The 17,707-nt window shown below is 57.6% G+C and overlaps 1 protein-coding gene across 4 annotated transcripts in view; it reads left to right on the top strand.

The window, feature by feature from the left end:
* JARID2 (jumonji and AT-rich interaction domain containing 2) overlaps positions 1-17,707 on the top strand; it is a 245,505-nt gene that overhangs the window by 214,276 nt on the left and 13,522 nt on the right. For all 4 annotated transcript variants that reach the window (XM_081246163.1, XM_081246162.1, XM_081246161.1 and 1 more), the window contains 4 exons: positions 904-1,136; positions 8,024-9,056; positions 12,144-12,643; positions 14,886-14,978. In XM_081246163.1, the coding sequence (XP_081102289.1) occupies positions 904-1,136; positions 8,024-9,056; positions 12,144-12,643; positions 14,886-14,978 (1,859 nt within the window). The remainder of the gene's footprint in view (positions 1-903; positions 1,137-8,023; positions 9,057-12,143; positions 12,644-14,885; positions 14,979-17,707) is intronic.

The following is a 17,707-nucleotide window of genomic DNA, read 5'->3' as shown; positions in this document are numbered from 1 at the left end:
GGCATGCGGGCTTCAGTAGCTGTGGCACACAGGCTTAGTTATTCCGCGGCATGTGGGATCTTCCTGGACCAGGGCTTGGACCCGTGTCCTTTGCACTGGCAGGCAGATTCTTAACCACTGGGCCACCAGGGAAGCCCCTGTCGTTGGTTTCTTCATTTTAATTCTTCTGTTTTTGTTTAAGGTGTGATGTTGATATTCTCAGGGCTGCTGTGCATTTTGTGTGTGTGTGGTTTTTTTGTTTTGTTTTGTACGTTTTTTTTTTTGTGTGTGTGTCGCTGCGTTGTGCCTTTGTTGCTGCGTGCGGGCTTTCTCTAGTTGCGGCGAGCAGGGGCTACTCTTTGTTGCGATGCGCGGGCTTCTCATTCTGGTGCCTTCTCTTGTTGCGGAGCATGGGCTCTAGGTGCATGGGCTTCAGTAGTTGCGGTGCCTGGGCTCAGTAGTTGCTGTGCACGGGCTCAGTAGTTGTGGCTCGTGGGCTCTAGAGCGCAGGCTCAGTAGTTGTGGCACACGGGCTTAGTTGCTCTGCGGCATGTGGGATCTTCCCGGACCAGGGCTCGAACCCGTGTCCCCTGCATTGGCAGGCGGATTCTTAACCATTGCACCACCAGGGAAGTCCCTGTAGGGATTTTAAAAAATGGATTTTTCAGTGGTTTCAACCAAAGCAGATAATTCCTAGGATGTGTTTATAACTTTTGTTTTTGGTCTCTCTGTGTTTAGGATTATTCCTGTCCCTTGTGGTGGTTGGTTTGACTTCAGGTTGGGTCTTGAGAGCATGTGAGATGTGATGTTTGTCCAGAACGTTTTCCTTTTCTTTCTCCTTTTGTCTTTGGGGGATTTAGGGTACCTGGCAGCAGGCAGCATCCTCTGTAGTGACTTTGTTCTTCCTCTCTCCTTACTTTCCAGTTTTCAATGGTTCCAGCAGGTCATCACGGGAGAAGGAACCTGTTCAGAAACACAAAAGCAAAGAGGCCACTCCGGCGAAGGAGAAGCACAGTGATCCCCGGGCCGACGGCCGGAGGGAGCAGGCTTCCGCGAGCCACCCCCCAGCGGCCCCCTCCGTGGGCTCCTCTGCCAGGGGGCTCCTCGCTCACCACCACCCACCTCTGCATCGGTCGGCTCAGGACTTACGGAAACAGGTAAAGCCCAGCCCTGCCGCCGGGGGACCAGGGTCTGGCCCGGAGGTGCCAGATGCCACAGCCGCGTTTCATCAAGTTAACTGAAGGGGAAATGTGAGTAGTAGCCTCGAGAGATCCATCTTTCCAGAGCTCAGAAGGCAGGAAAGGATGCTCAGAGGTGAGAGGGGGTGAGAGAAAGATGACCTGGGCACAGAGGTGCCAGTGCACACACCTCTCCTACCGTGAAGATGGATTAGGCGGGGCCGTTGGTGGGTTTGCATCCCTCCCTGGAGGATGCTGCCAGCACCCAGTGCCACCAGCAGTGGACCCTCACTTGCTGGGATGCCCTAGAAGGGTAGGGAGAGGGAACACTCCTTCGTTACCCTTCCGCCGCCCCAGCGTCCTGGGCACCAGGTGAGGCAGGGTGTCCTCTGGTTAGGCCGGGAGCCACAGGTTACCTTGGAACAGGCCTGCACGTGGCCTGGAGTGCTCCCTGTTCTTCTTGATGGACACATTGGTGGCTCGCGGCAGGACTTCCGATAGGCCTGCAGGCGGTGATGGGACGGGTGCAGCCGCGGGGGGACACTCACTCTGTCCTGCGCTCTCATGGTTAGCGGAGGCTGCACGCGCTCTGGCGCCCCCCCCCCCCAACGCCCCGACTTCGGGGTCACATCCAGAATGCAGATCCTTTGTGGGCACCTCTCCCTGCCCTTGGACAGAGTTCTCAGCACCTGGAAGGGGGACCCTGGGGATGAGGAGGGGTGTGGAGCTCGGTGCGGCTCTCACCCGGGTCCAGTGGCGTCTCGTTAAGCCGTCTGCTCCGGTTCTCAGTCCATCTGAGAGTGGGTGAGCCGTGGGGGTCAGAGGTGAGCTCTCCACACCGGGAATTCTGTCACATACGGTTAAAACTTTCCTTAGAATAGACTGAGGACTCTAATCTGGAAAGATTGATTGATTCTGGGCAAGGCGCGGGCGGCCTGGAGATTCCCTGACGGGCACTGCTGTGGAGAGAGCTAACAGATGGATGGTCACTGTGGTGTGAAGGTTGGAACTCCTCCTGTTGAATTGCGCTTTCTCCGTGGTCTTTCTCATTCTTGATGATGCTGGGGACCATTGTCTCTGAATATGTAACTGTGTTCACGCACGTACATAGGATTGTGTGTAGACACACGTAGTATTCGTCTTAACCTTTAGCTTTCGGATGTTACTCAGCTCTCCAGCTGGAGTGGACGAGGCAGGAATCCTCGTGTTTAATGTGTCCACAGTCCTCTCAGATTGCCACTTAGTGCTTCTGAAGTGTTACCTTGAGATTAAACAGGTGGTTTTTGCATATTTTAAACGTTGCCCACTGTTCCTGAAACACAGACCTCACAGTTTTCCTCACGAGAACACCTGAGCGTGGTTGTGGAATTGGCCGCCCCCGAGCTGGGAGCCCGATTTTCAGGACATAAAGTAGAGGATGCACCATCCCTTTGGTGTCTTGAGTCCCCAGTCCATTTCCAAAGCTGTTGGCCGGACAGGCCCTTGTGCAGAACTTTCCTCCAGATCTTTGCTTGTGAAAGAGAACAATTCCAAAGGGGTCTAGAGAGGGAAGGGATCCACCTGTGGAGCAGGAATCTCAGTGAGGAATGAATGTGTGACTTTATTCACATAGAACCATAACCAATCTCTCTCTCTCTCTCTCTCTCTCTTTTACACGTGAGGCTGCATTGAGTAAACCCCCATCTCAGTTGGTCCACGCTCATCCTCAGCCCCCAGCGCTTGCCCCTCAGTTCAGGATTTCCCTTTGTAACTGAACAAGAGGAGTTCTCACAGTTGGAGGTGAGAGTTGAGGGGAGTAGGAGGTACCCCTTCCCTGGGGTGGCCCCATCCCCTCGATCCACAGAAGGCTCACGCGGCCCCTTTTACTCGCAGTGTAAAAGATGGAGGAGCGACCTGGGTAGCAGGGCAGACTGTCATCTGAGTGACTGTAGGAGCCTGGCCGGCTTTCTGGGTTCAGGTCTTGCAGGTGGGGTGTAACCGCCCCCGTCCCACCCCCTCCTGCCTGCCCTCCCTCCCCTGTCTAATCCACCCGAGTGGGATGACCCAGGACTCCCAGGTCTAGCTGGGCTCTGACCACGACCTTCACCGAGACTTAAGCTGTAATAGTTAACCTTCCTGAGCCTTATTGTTCATTTGGAGCCAATGATGCCAACTCTTCTCCCAGGGACATTGTGAGAAATGAAAGGATAATTTTGATACCATCAAATCCCATTAGTTAAGTACTCTAAGAAAAAAGGTCAATAGAAGCCCATTGTAGATTCCTTTGTAATGGCCTGATGCAAGTGATTAGAATCTGACCTTTCATCTTTTCAACTGCATAAAAGACAGGAGGCCCAGAGAATACGGGTCTGTAATTTCAGATATGATTAATTTTTTTTCTGTCGGCCTGAAAGAAAAGATCAGTGATTGTACGAAGTACACCTGGCAGGGTGGAGGGATGCCCTATGTAGGGGTGCTGCCGAGAAGTGACCGTGCCCTGCTGGCCCCAGTGCACCGAGCGCTCGCTCTTCTTGCTAGGACATTGCCTCTCACGGTGCTGGGTGGCGTGCTCAGCTTCATAAAGGCCCTGGCCTTTGAGACTCAGAGCACGGGAACTCAGTGTGAGGGGCCGCCCCAATCCTCCAGCTTTTATTCTCCCAAAGGCTCCAGGTGTGCCAGGTGACACCCACACATGGGTAGCAGCCCTGGAACTGCCCTGGGTGATGATCTGGATGTGTGGTAGGTGTCAAGTGCTTCCTTAGAACCGTACGTACGTAATGTGCACTAAAAGACAGTAACGAATTGAGGATGGAGAAACAACCATTCTTACACCTGGAGAGGGTATGGAGATGTTTTCCAAGCGTGTCGTGAAGAGGCTTTTGCAGACAACTGTGTGTGGTTGGTAAGCCAGGATGTGGAAGACGTGGGTGGTGAGGCTGCCCCCGGCCGGCACACCTCCCTGTTCTCATCTGTTGTGCTGAAGCTGAGCCATAACATGAGGGAGAAAACCACCAGCTTGTGTGGCAGGGCAGACACGCCCGGCGGGGGGGTCTGCTGGGCTGTGGCACCTTTGAGGAGAGGTTTTCACAGTCAAATGTACGGCAGTTGCAAAAAGTCTTGGCCTAGTCGGATGGAGAGAGGAGGCTGAGCTGTTCAGACCAAAGAGTGAGGCGTATTCTTTAACATTCTGGAAAATGAAAAATGAGCATCCAGAGAGAAATGGAGAGACTGGCCTTAGCTAGAAGAACGCGTAAGGTCTGACCGTGCTCTTCATCAGGTCATGTGGGGAGTTTGAATGGCGCCTCTGTCACGTGGTGTTTGTGACTGGGTCCGGTGGCCTGCAGAGGGGAGGGGGCAGGTGCTTTGGGAAGGTTAGGGGCTCCGACCAGGACCAGGCCTTCCTTTTGGAGAGCAGGGCTGCGTCAGCCTCTGCTCACTGACTTGCAGGTGCCCGCCACACCAGCAGGCCTGCCTTCCCTGTCCGTAACTCGCTGCCTGTCCAGTGGATTCTGTTCATTTAGGCTCTTTTGCTATTTAATTTGAATTTTAAAGTCCAAATACACTGTCTCCAACCAAGAGTGTTTCTCTTGGGCTCCTTTGCTGCTGCTCTGAGAGGATGGGCAGAGCCACTCGACTCAACGACTCCCTCTAGTGGGAAATGGGAGTTTGGTCGTTGACTTTCTGGTTGAACTGAGGACCGCTTCATGTCTGTGCGACAGGGGTAACCTGAGCTACAGGTGCCGGGTGGGCGGTGGTGGGCTGAGACACCCCACTTCCTGCAGAGCTGGGTGACAGCTGTGGGGTGCAACGTCAGAAGCCCACACCTGAGCTGAGAAGGAGCACCTTAAAGAGATGTTAAGTTATTCAGCTGAAGGGCTTTTATTGCCCCCTGGAGGGCTCTGCCGCGGGCCTCCCGCCTCCTGTGTGTTGATTCTCCAGTGAATTACAGTGACGCCTCTCCCCGGATCAGCACTTCCTCCAGATGTGTAGGGTTGAGAGCAGGCCCGTGTGGTGGGCTGGCCAGGTGACCTGGGCGTGTGTTGCGGTGAAACTTAGTGTTGGGCTCTGTTCCATGGTGGAATAGAGCGGTGGCTGGGGAGATGCTCAGTGTGAAGGTGAGACAGTGCCTCGCTCCATAGCTTTGTCTCCTTTGGTACCAATTACTCATTGGACCCCGGAGGCAAGCACAGGCCAATGACTAGGCGTCTGTGTTTATACAAATAGGTAAATAAGAAGACGATCTTTTTGCCATTGAAGATGGTGAAATAGTTATGCAGAATTCCACCATGTGAAAATTTGGAATTTCCTGTACGACAGTGAGCCAGGAGGTCAGGTGGCCCCAAGAAGCCGGACTGGATTGACCCGGGGCCCTGCGCTGTTCCTCCAGGTAGAATCTGGGAGAGTGGAAGCCTGGCTTCCTGGCCTCCTGCAGGTGCACAGCCGTGTCGGGGGAGCGCAGAGCTGTCGGGGACTTGCACACACTGAGCCCCTTTCTCCATCCTCACCGGTTAGGTCAAATCTGGATGGGGAGGGCTTTAGACTGGAATCAGCATTATTTTCAAGCTCCCCAGGGGTTCTCTGGGCTCCCGGGATTGGGAGGCACTGAACCTAAACTTCGGCAAGACATGACGGCTGGCGGTGGGCTCTGCCGGCAGGAGCTGCTTGGTGGTGTCCACTGCGCAGTGGTTGCCGTTTCTGCTGGCGGGTCCTCATCTTCAAGAAGAGGTTAACGGTGCCCTGCGTCTGCTTCTGTGTAACTTGGGTGAGAGTCGGAGCAGGTTAACCACAGATTGAGGGCTTCGAGGGGTGTCTTCTCTGAAGATGCAGAGACCTGAGCATCTTGCTGATGGAAAGCTCTTGCTGTGAGCCTCAGCAGGGTTTTACTATTTCCTTTAGTTTTTCTAAATGGTTTTGTTTTTAGTCAATGGAAGCGTTTGAAAGAACAGTTAAAAATTTGAGGTATTTGCATTCCTCACCATACATCCTATTCCAAATTAGTGGTACTTATCATGGAAATTTTGTCTTTGCCCCTGCCCCTGGTTTTATAAATTTGTTTCTAAGTTATTGTTGCCAGGCTGCTAGTTTTGTTCTGGTTTTGTTTTAAAATTTCCTGTTACGTATTCTAGACCACTGCTCTGTCAGTCCTGCTTCATTCTTGAGTGGCCGGCAGTGGTGCATCCAGGCTGTAGTTCCTGGGCCTTCCCTTTGGCCTCTCCCTCCTCAGTGGGGTCTGGGGGCTCACTGAGTCCAGCAGTCAAGGCTGGCTCCCCAGAAACCTGGTCACCGAACGCCCTGGGGTTGGCTCATGGAACACAGTCTCACACCAAAAATTCACGGCTTTGATTGGACCGCGTGTAATTGGCGAATGAAGAAATACAGGTCTGGGGGCTTCTTTCCTTTTTCTGTTTTCAGAACCTTCTGATCCGTCTGCTGCCGTGGTTCCCAAAGTAGGTCCTTGGCTGAGGCTCAGCATCACCAGAACCTCATTAGAAATGCAGACTCTCGGGCTCCAGCCCAGACCTACTGGATGGGAGACTCTGGGGATGGGGTCCAGTGACCTAGGCTGGGCCTGGGCCTAGTGCAGAGGTCGCTGAGACTCAGGCCCTGCCCTCCAGGACCCGGTCCTAGGGGTGGGGCAGCTGCACAGCCCGTGGGTGCATCGGGTGTGGACAGGAGAGGCGTGAACTGCTTTAGGTGCCAGATGGCTTCCCCAACTCGGGAGCCCAGGTCCTCCTCCGGGTCACCTTCTTCTCTGGGCTCATGGGTGAGAAAAGACAGCTGCTGTTTCTGCTGTTTCCCAGTGAGCACATATAATGTTTAGTCTGCCTTTTGGGGAGGTGGTGTTGCTCAGGTAACCCTGGCATCCCTGGTTGCATGTGAGAACTCGATACCCGGGATGGGAAATGACATGTCAGAGGCCACTGAGGGGCAGGGCTGTGACGTGGTGTCCGCGCCGGACCAGCGCAGCGTCAGCTCCTGCTCTGGGCCCGTCGGCATCCTTTGGAAATCAGTGCTTTCCTGGTGTCCACCCTTGTCACTCGCTGGCTTCTTTTTATAAATGAGGGTGACCTTTGTGTGTCACAAGATTACTGTGATGTCCAAGCTGTAAGATGGCTGTGAAGAGAGGCTCATCGTTTACCAAATTCCCGTAGGACCAAACGTGGACGCTTGTAGGGGCGGGAAATGGGAGCTGTCTGTGCAGAAGGGGTCAGGCCTGTTTTGCTTCATCAGAGAGGCGAGGTGCATCCAGTGAGGTGCCCTGGGGCCCGTCTCATGGGTGACTGACTGGCAGACGCCCACAGCTGACAGCTACACCTCTGGGCGTGGCGCGTGCCCGGCATCTGAGCCACATGAGTGCTCTTATTCCTGTGTTTCCGTAGCATTTTTGTTCTGTCTTTTACTTATTGAGCATGGATTTTAAAATTCTGCGGGCAGATCATGCTGCTGTAGGGAGCACAGGAAAAACTGCAGCCACGTCTTTCCTTGGCACAGGTGTGCCACGCCTGTGTGTCTGCCCCCTTACCAGCAGGACCTTGCTGTCGGGTGTTATTAACTTGTGGCAGGTGATAGGCAGGCACGTTGAGGGTCCTCCCTGGGAAACATCTAGTTTCAGACGACAAACGTGCGTGTTACAGCGCACCCGGGAGACCCCCTGGGCAGCACCCAGGTTGGCTGCGTGTTTTTGCGCGGAAGGATGGGCCCCAGTCCTGCGGAGATCCTGAGACCGGGTATCTCCGAGCTGGCTTCGGGGCTGTGTGTTCTGCCTGCCTTGGCCGGGACCCCCGTGCCACCGCCTCCCAGAAGCGGGCGCCGGCTGCTGAGTCCGGGCGTGGGGTGGTCCCCGCTGACGGGTGCTAACTCCCCCTCTCCCCCTCTGCTGCTCCCAGGTTTCTAAGGTCGGCGGAGTCACTCGAATGTCATCTCTGGGTACAAGTGCAGCCAGTGCCAAAAAGATGCGCGAAGTCAGACCTTCACCGTCCAAAACTGTGAAGTACACTGCAACGGTGACGAAGGGGACTGTCACATACACCAAAGCCAAGAGAGAACTGGTCAAGGAAACCAAACCTAATCACCACAAGCCCAGTTCAGCTGTCAACCACACAATCTCAGGGAAAACTGAAAGTAGCAATGCAAAAACCCGAAAACAGGTGCTATCCCTCGGGGGGGCGTCCAAGTCCACCGGGCACACCGTCAATGGCCTCAAGGTCAGTGGCAGGTTGAACCCAAAGTCATGCACTAAGGAGGGCGGGGGGCGGCAGCTGCGGGAGGGTCTGCGGAACTCCAAGCGGAGGCTGGAAGAGGCGCCCCCGGCAGACAAGCCGCAGTCGCCCCCCAAGAAGATGAAGGGGGAGGCGGGTGCTGCCGAGGGTCCTGGCAGGAAGGTGGCCCCGGCCCCCGCGGAGAAGGCGCCGCCTGGTGGCCACGGGAAAAAGGAGGTGCCCGAACGGAGCCTGGAGAGGAACCGGCCGAAGCGGGTGACGGCCGGCAAGGGCCCGCCGGGCAGACAAGCACACGGCAAGCCGGACGGCGCCCCCTGTGAAAATCGTTCTACCTCGCAATCGGAGCCCCTGCCCCGGCCGCACGAGGCGGCGGCCAAGGCCGAGAAGGGGGCCGGCAGGGCCGGGTGGGCGGCCATGGACGAGATCCCCGTCTTGCGGCCGTCGGCCAAGGAGTTCCACGATCCGCTCGTCTACATCGAGTCGGTGCGCCCTCAGGTGGAGAAGTACGGCATGTGCAGGGTGATCCCGCCCCCGGACTGGCGGCCCGAGTGCAAGCTCAACGACGAGATGCGCTTCGTCACGCAGATCCAGCACATCCACAAGCTGGGTCGGCGCTGGGGCCCCAATGTGCAGCGGCTGGCCTGCATCAAGAAGCACCTCAGATCTCAGGGCATCACGATGGACGAGCTCCCGCTCATAGGTAAGGCCGCCCCCCACCCCCACCCCCTGCCCACATCCCGTGGTGTCCGCCCCAGTTTCTCCGGCCCTTCTTGGCTCGGGAGGAGTCTGAGGCCTCCCTTTCTGCAGGTGCGGGGTGCTCGTGGCAGGAGGAGGGCCGGTCCTGTGCCCCCCGCTCTCACACTAGGCGACCCCTGCTGCCCCGAGCTGCGGGCCGCCTTGCTGAGGCCAGGGTGGTGTCCGGCGAGAGGGGCAGGAACGCTGCCCCCACGCATCTGTCTGCTGGGGGCTGCCTTACCGGAGTTCTGCAGGCTGGGAGGCTTGACCTACAGGAAGTGATTTCTCACAGTCTGGAGGCTGGAAATCTGAAAGCAAGGTGTTGGCAGGGTTGGTTTCTCCTGAGGCCTCTCCCCTTGGCGTGTGGACGGCCGCCTGCTCCTGTGTCCTCACGTGGTCTTTGCTCTGTGCGCACGTTCCTGATGTCCCTTCCTCTTGCTACAAGGACACCAGTTATGTTGGGTTAGGACCCATCATGATGATCTCGTTTTACTTTAATTACCTCTTTAAAGACCCTGTCTCTAAATACAGTCACACTCTGCGGCCCCAAGGTTAGGACTTCAACATCTGACTCTTTGTGGGTGGGGTACATGTCAGCCCATTTATCTCTGCTCATCTATCCTTGCATCTCAGTTTTTCTGGTGATTACTGGGCCCTCGTGGCACCCATAGGTCCAGGAACAATTCTGAGAGCAGGCACAGCTCTGGCTGTCACTAAAGCAAAGCTCTCCTTGGTGCCTGCTTTTGTGAACATACACCCCGCTGTTGTGAAGGCCCTTGGCCCCCAGGCAGAGCCCACGATGGCTCTTGGAGTCCACATTTCCCTCTTCCTCTCCCGCTTAATGCGCCTCCGGGATTAACTCGCATTGTTGGGGATGAGCGGTTCTGCGGAGGGGGGTTCCTTTGGGGTCTGCCAGGTGAGTCACGTGCTTCCCTTCTGGCTCTAGACCCTCGACAGGAATAGGGCATGTCCTTCCTCCAGTTGGAGAGGACAAGTTTTTAGAGGCAGGGATCAGAGGAGATATTATCGGTTGTTTAGGTCTCACGAGTTGGCAATGAGATAGGGCTCCGTGTAAGATGGAGGTTTCATCATTGCTCTCAGCAGGTGAGAATCACTTAAATTGAAAGAATTCTTGGTTTGTGGTCCACTGTCAGGGATGTGGTCGAAGGTGGCACAGGGCTGTGGGAACAGGCTGAGGAGGTGCCAGCCTCTCGGGAGCTTGGCGTTGGCTGCATGGGTGACCAAGAACCTCACCGAGTCGTGGCTGCAGTGGGACGTCTTGGGTCCCCCAGCCTGCTGGGGGGGGGCGGTAGGTCTTCTGGGGACAGGCGGTGTGCTCAGGTGACGTCATGAAGGCAGCCAGCAATCTTCCATTCAGAGTAGGTTTCCTTAACCTTGACTCCTGTGGCACCAGAAGCCGCGAGGACCTGACACTGTGGTGTGTGTGTTCACACCCGTTGCTGTTACCCCAGCTGTAATGCGTCGTCAGCTTCCAGAAGAGGAGCTGAGGCCTCGGGCTGTGGCTCTGAGCTCAGCCTCCTTGCAGTGCGAGAGACTTGGTAGTTTTGAAGGAATTTCCCAGAATCCACAGAGCGGCTGCTCCTTCTCTGGGAGGGCGGCACTTTGTCACGTAGCATCCTCGTGGTCCTGAGAACGGGTTGATGATAGCAGGTGAGGAGTGAGATAATGGATTTGCAAGTACTGGGTCAGTTTTCTCCGTGCTGTTGAATAACAGTGATTGCCTCCCTTCTGGTCAGCCTGTGGTCTGAGCCCCTTGGGGTGACTCCCATCCCTCTTCACCTCGGCAAGTCCGGGTGGTGTGCGGGCAGCCCCAGGAGTTGCCCCAGTTGAGAGCAGGGCCTGGAGTGCATCTTGGAATCTTGGGCTTTAGGCCCCTCCCGGCCAGGGTTGGGGCGAGTTTCCTCCTCGACGTGGCCCCCACTGCACTGACCATGACAATGCCAGCGTCCTACCAGCCCGGTGGATGGACTCGGGCCGCTGCTCACCCTTCCCCTGGCCGAGGCGGCCCCGTGTTGCCTGGCCGCCCAGCGTGCACGTGCTGCTCTCAGGGGTCCCGCTGCTTTTCCGCTCATTTATCTTATGTAAACCTATCCCCACCCTTTAAAGAGCTAAACGTTCTTAATGTTTACTCTGCTCACCTACCATTTTGTGGTGTATTTACCTCCTAACAGCCAGTGGATGGTTATTCTGGAAGATTTTTTCCCCCTTTATTGGCCAAAGGGAGGTTGATTTTCCAGGTCCCACTGAGAGAGTCACTTGGCGGGCATTCAGACACATCTGGGTTTTGACATGCTTTGTACAGTGTGATCAAGGGGCATAGTGAAAGCGAGCCCCTACACCTCCTGGGATAAGCAGCCCTCTGTGTGAGTGGTGATGGGAGGAGCTGAGGGAGAGACCACTGCCTGCCCCGAGGTGGGTGCTGCCTGCTGCCCGGAAATCCTGGGGGAGATCGAAAATAAGTTACCGTGTGTGTGTGCGTGTGCGCTGGGGGTGTTGGGGGGGTCGGGAATGACAACACATACTGCGTGTATACACTTGCTGACATCGCAGCTGTTCCGGGTGACGCTGGCTTGTGGGTGTGGCCGGGTGGCGCTACCCAAGCCTTGCCAGCCCCAGCCGGGATGCCGTGTTCCATCACCCTGCCTCCTGGGGTGTGAGGGGTGTGCACCCTGCCCCTGCTCCAGGGGGCGCTGGACTCGTCCTCCTCGCGGATCTGCTTGGCCGTGTCTCCTTCCATTCAGCCCTCTGCCTGAGTGTCCTCTCCTCGGGACTACCTGCCCTGGCCACCCTCCTAAGACGGCTGCCCCTCAGCCTGTCCTGCTCTGTTGATCGTCCTAGTGCCCAAGAAGGTCTAAACCCTGTCTCTCTGTAGACTAGATTGTTCTGTTTGCTGCTCTGACCCCAGGGCCTGGCAGCATCTCTGGCATGTAGTGGGCACCGGGCACCCGTGGGCTCTTGGGTGATGGAGGACGGTCTTGTTCCCGGGCCTTTTCACCGACCGTCCCTGTGTTTTCTCCCCTCACTGTCCCAGGAGGCTGTGAGCTCGACCTGGCCTGCTTTTTCCGGCTGATTAACGAGATGGGCGGCATGCAGCAAGTGACTGACCTCAAAAAATGGAACAAACTAGCAGACATGCTGCGCATCCCCAAAACCGCCCAGGACCGGCTGGCCAAGCTGCAGGAGGCCTACTGCCAGTACCTGCTCTCCTACGACTCCCTGTCCCCCGAGGAGCACCGGCGCCTGGAGAAGGAGGTGCTGATGGAGAAGGAGAGCCTGGAGAGGCGCAAGGGGCCCCTGGAGGGCCACACGGAGCAGGACTACAACCGCTTCCACCCGCTGCCCCGCTTCGAGCCCAAGAACGGGCTCATCAACGGCGTGGCCCACAGGAACGGCTTCCGCAGCAAGCTGAAGGAGGTGGGCCCCGCACAGCTCAAGACGGGGCGGCGGCGACTCTTTGCTCAGGAAAAGGAGGTGGTGAAGGAGGAGGACGACAGAGGCATCCTCAGCGACTTCCACAAGTGCATATACAAGGTGCGGCGCCTGGGTGGGGCCTGGGCCTGGGGCCTGGGCGTGGGGCCTGGGGCTCACATGCGGGCCCGGGGGGCTCCGCTGCGTCAGGCTCCCGAGACCTGGCGACCTGGCAGTCGGCTCTGGCTCCGTTCCTCGTAAAGAGAGGTGTCTGCAGTCTGCAGGGGGCTGGGTGTCCGGACAAGGTTACTGGGCGCCCAGCCAGGGGAGTCGCTTGCCCGCCATGGCCTTGGGCTTCCTGTCCATTAAATGGGTTTGTGTGCGCACATGTGTGCCCATGTGCCAGGAGTGCAGCCTGGGAGCCACACCCCCTCGTCCTGGAGTGGCTGCCCATCGGGGCCCGGCCCTCTGTAGCTCCCGATGGACATGCCCCCACTGCCACCCAGCCTGCCCAGCCTGGCTCTGCCGGCTCCTTTCTGTCCGCCACCACGGGTCTCCTGGGGAGTGAGAGGGGGAGGGGAGGCTCCCTGCTTCTGCCCAGCCATTCCGACGAGGCGCCCTCCTCTGGGGAGCGAGGTGGCGTCCTGGTGTCTTCCCACTTGGCGGCCTGGCTCTGTGTCTGCAGGGCGCTGGGGACCCGGGCTGGGAGGGGGCACAGACTGGGCACTGCCCCTGCACCGCTCCAGCAGTGACCTGCCCCGTAGGCTCCGGGGGAGGGGCCCCGTGGAGGCCTCGGTGGTCACGCTCCCACCGCACGAGCCTGTCCGTGGTCTGGGGAACGCGTCGGGCATCTGCGGTTCTGCCCTGAGTTTGGCCTCTTCCCTTTGAGTCCCCGCTCCGAGGTCCCACCTCTGGCCACCCTGTGCCTCGCTTCTCATTCTCTCCTAGGCTTGAGTCCTGCCCTCCTTTCTGGACAGAGATGCCTGCTTGCCTAGAGCTTTTCCTGTTACCGGACCCGGCCAGCTGTGGCTGCGGTCTGGTGGCCGTGACAGTGTTCCATGGCACCTCTGTACGCCGAGGGGCTGGGAGCTTGAGGCTCCAGGTTCTGAGCCCCCTCAGCATCCGGGGGCATTGATTGCTGTGTGCTGGGTGTCATCGCCTTGAATTACAGGCACCTTGCTTTAGCTGACACAAAATCAGGTTCCTCCTAGCAGTTAGGATTTTATTTTGTGATGAATGGCACATCAGGAGAAGTCGGGACTTGTACAGCAGTTTCTCTTTTAGTTAGAGCCCTACTTACAGAGCTGAAGAGCAAAAGCAAAGGGTGGGGTCTGCGAGCTGAGTGCTTTGACTGTCCTTCCCCAGGCAAGAAAGGTCTGCCCCCTTCCTAGACCTGCGGCTCTGTTCGCGGGGCTGTTCCAGCATCGCCTCATTAAGGAGACCCTCCCTGACCACCTGCCTGGCAGCCCTGCCCCTCTGCTTCTGGTTCATCGCACTTAGCGCCACCTCCCAGCTGTTTTGTGTGAGTCAGAGTTCCCCAGGCCACCATGAGGCCAGGGACGTTGTCTGTTCTGACCACTGCTCTATCTGCAGCCCTTAGAACCAGGCCTGCACACGGTAGGTGCTCAGTAAGTACTTCCCCAGTCAGGGGGTGAGCGTGCCTGGTCAGGGAGGAGTGCAGGGCTTGCCTTTAGAACAGAGCATATCCGTGATGCCATGGGTCACCCCAGTGAGCTTGTCCTTGCTAACATTCCCAGGAAGGGGTGGCGTGCAGGGGTGGGGAGGGGACGTTAGATAATCTGAAGAGCCTGCGTGCTGTCCCAGGGCGGCGTGGGGGGCGGGGACTGGCTCCGTGGCAGAGAAGGGCCGGATCCCTGTGTCCCCTGCACATCTATGAGGCCGGGCTGCTCATCTTTCTGGTTCTCACGTGAGGACCCTCAGGGTGGGTGTGGCGTCGCCCACGTTTCTTTCCCGGGGTCCCCGGTCCTGAGGTGCAGCCGGTGTCTGTCTTGGTTCCCCCCGGCCACAGCCTTTCTCCTGCCCTTGCCACGTTGCACTTGTTGCTCCAGGAAGTGAACGCAGCTTTTGAGCGGGGCCCTGCAGTGCGCCCGGGGCTCCTGTGTGCCCCGTTCTGCTGGCTGGTGGGGGCGTCTGGCCCGGTGCTGGATGGCCAGGGGTCCTCCGCCTCCTTTGTTGGCACCGGGGAGTGTTTTTCCGCCGCCTCTGCTCGTGTCAACTCAAGACATGGCCCGGCCCCCGGTCACAGGGACGCGTCACGCAGGGGCCTGTGACGAGGTGGCCTGCGTTGAGGTCCTGGCTCTGCTTTGTTTCTTACGCTTGCCTCTTGTTTTTGTTTTCTTTTCAGGGGAGGTCTGTTTCTTTAACGACTTTTTACCGAACAGCAAGAAATATCATGAACATGTGCTTCAGCAAGGAGCCCGCACCAGCTGAAATCGAGGTGCGTGAGCTGGGCGGTCCCGGCCCCCCGCTCCGCTTGGAGCCAGGGATGGAGCCCCAGGCCTCCTGGGGGTGGGTGGGTGGAGGGGTCGTGAGCGCTCAGCCCATCGTCTGGGCGCTGGGGGCGGCCAGAAGTTTCAACTCGTGTGGATCCCAACTTGTGCAGGGTTAGCAAAGGTGTAATGGAGACAGCGAGCCTCCCCGGCTTCGCCCTGACTCCCCTGGAGCGGAGGCTACGGCCCAGGGAGAGCCCCAGGCGGCCCCGCCCAGCTGGCTGCCTCTCAGCCCTTCTCACCCTGTCCTCTGGGTGCCTGTTTTGCAAGAGAATGTTTGGAATCCCCTGAAACCACAGTTGTGCCCTTTGCTCTCTCCTGTTTTTCATTTAATGGGGTTGGCAGGTTGCCATTTTTGTGCTTCTGAGTTGCGTGAGGTTGGAGAGGTGCAAGCGCGTCCTGCGCCCAGGCCAGCGAGCGGGAGTTCGGCGTGAGGGGTGGCCGGGGGCGCCCGGATGCTGACGTAGGTGGGCCTGTGCAGGGAGAGGCCCGGCTTCTCTCGCTGGTTCAGGGCGGCTGCTGGCGGAGCATGCGGTGATGCGGACTGCAGCCTGGCTTTTGGTGAACAGCTGGTCTCAGAGCACGTCTTTTTCTTCGAAGATATGTGCTTCTTCCTCTTGGTAAAACCGTGCTGACCACCAGGGCGCCCGAGCCCTGATTGGATCGGGTTTCCTGGGAGTGGGCCTTTCAGGACAGTCTGGGTCACCAGGACGCCTGGTCCCTTGCATCTGTGCCGCATGGGACCCCGCCTCTGATGGTAGCCGTCAGAAGCCCAGGAGGTCCCGCCCTGGTGCTCAGTCCTGGTTTCCCAGGTTGGTGAATTCCGTGTTCAATTTTGGCATCACCGTCATTCCTTTTAGGCCCCGGGTCTGCACCCTGGGCGGTATCTGTGAACACCACACAGTGGCCTGACCTTTGGCCCTGCCAAAGCCGTGTTCCATCTACCGCGATGCCAGCGGGGCCCTGATTCTGGGACACATGGCCGTCTTGGTTGCTTCCCGAGTGCCTGTGCCATTTGTGGGAGAAACGTCAGAGGAAAGGAACGCGACTCTGGGGCTGAACATCAGAGCTGGAGAAAGAGGCCTTTGCTTTACAAGCACAGGTCCTTGTCGGGAGTCCCCGAAGGTTACGGTTGTCACTGTCCGTCGCTTCCTACTCAGGAATTAATTCTCTCTGGAAGCCCAGGTTTTGCTTTAATAGTTGTATAATATCTAAACACAAAGGGAAGATTTGCTAAACTCCACACTTTGGCTGGCTGACTTCTAGATCCTGCAGAGAGGCTGGGCCCTCTCCTTGTCCGGTGTCACCAGCCCGAGTGGCCCCCCCGTAGCGGACGGCCCCCTTCCTCCCCCACCTCTTTATTCACCCAGCAGAGGTTGGTGTGAGTCTAGGCAGGACTGGCCCGAACCCGTCTGCTGCTCCGTCATCCCCTGCCTGCTGGGACGTCTGTTTGGGGAACCCGGGCATTTAATGCTGTCGACCTCCTCCTTGATGGGGGGCATCTGGCCGCCCCCAGGCTGGTCTCGTTGCAAGAGCCGCATGGCGGTGTGGTGGCTGACACCGGGGGCTCGTGGTTGAGGCTTCCTCCTTTAAGTGGCGTTCCAGGAAGCAGGGGCGGGTAATGCTGTGCTTCTGGAATGATGACTGAAGACACAGTGAGGGGGGAAACTGAACCCCTCTCACCTGTTAGCAAAGCGCATCCCGATCCCCTCTTGCCCTGCAGTGGTTTAGGTCATGCCCACCCCTCCCCCATCTGTTTCGCTGGCTTGGGTCACAGCCTGGGGGTCCGACCCTCACTTGCAGCCCGAGTCTGCTGAGACGCCTGCCTGGGGCTGTGGTGATTACACCTCCAGACGGTGGCCAGACGTCTTCAGCCCCTTTGCTGTTACGGCTTTCTCCCTCCCTTTCGTATAATTTTTTTTTTTTTTTTGCCGTACACAGGCCTCTCGCTGCTGTGGCCTCTCCCGTTGCGGAGCACAGGCTCCGGACACACATGCTCAGTGGCCATGGCTCACGGGCCCAGCCGCTCCGCGGCATGTGGGATCTTCCCGGACCGGGGCACGAACCCGTGTCCCCTGCATTGGCAGGCGGACTCTCAACCACTGCGCCACCAGAGAAGCCCCTCGTATAAATGATTTTTAATTGTGGTAAAATATGTGCAACATTTACCATTTTAGCCATTTTTAAGTGCAGTTCAGTGGCACTGCAGTCCATTCACGTTGTTGTGTGACCGTCACCACCATCCATTTCCAGAACTTTTCCATCTTCCCAAACTGAAAGTCAGTTCCTGTTAAACACTGAGCCCCGTCCTCCCTCCCCGCAGCCCGTGACACCGCTGCTCTTCTCTCTCTCCGACTTTGACTGTCCTGAGTACCTCACGGGAGTGGAATCACGGTCTTTGTCCTTCTGAGACTGGCTTATTCTACTTCGCGTGAAGTCCTCAAGGTTCCTCTGTGTTGTCACGTGTGTCAGAGTTGCCCTCCTTTTTGAGGCTGAGTCATATTCCGTGGACGTTGTACCTTGTGTTTATCCAGTCGTCCACTACGGACGTGGCTGCCGTGACCGTGGGCGTGCGGTTGTCTGTCTGCAGCCCTGTCCCCCTGCTCCCTAGTGGCCATCGCTCTAGGCGAAGATGGTCCCTTCGTCTCGCGTCATTGAGTTGAGCTGGGCCCCGCAG

This window comes from Mesoplodon bidens, assembly GCF_964165515.1.
Source record: "Mesoplodon bidens genome assembly, chromosome: 10".
NCBI lineage: Eukaryota > Metazoa > Chordata > Mammalia > Artiodactyla > Ziphiidae > Mesoplodon > Mesoplodon bidens.
Note: the sequence above shows the minus strand (reverse complement) of the source record. Positions and strands in the feature narration are given on the sequence as shown.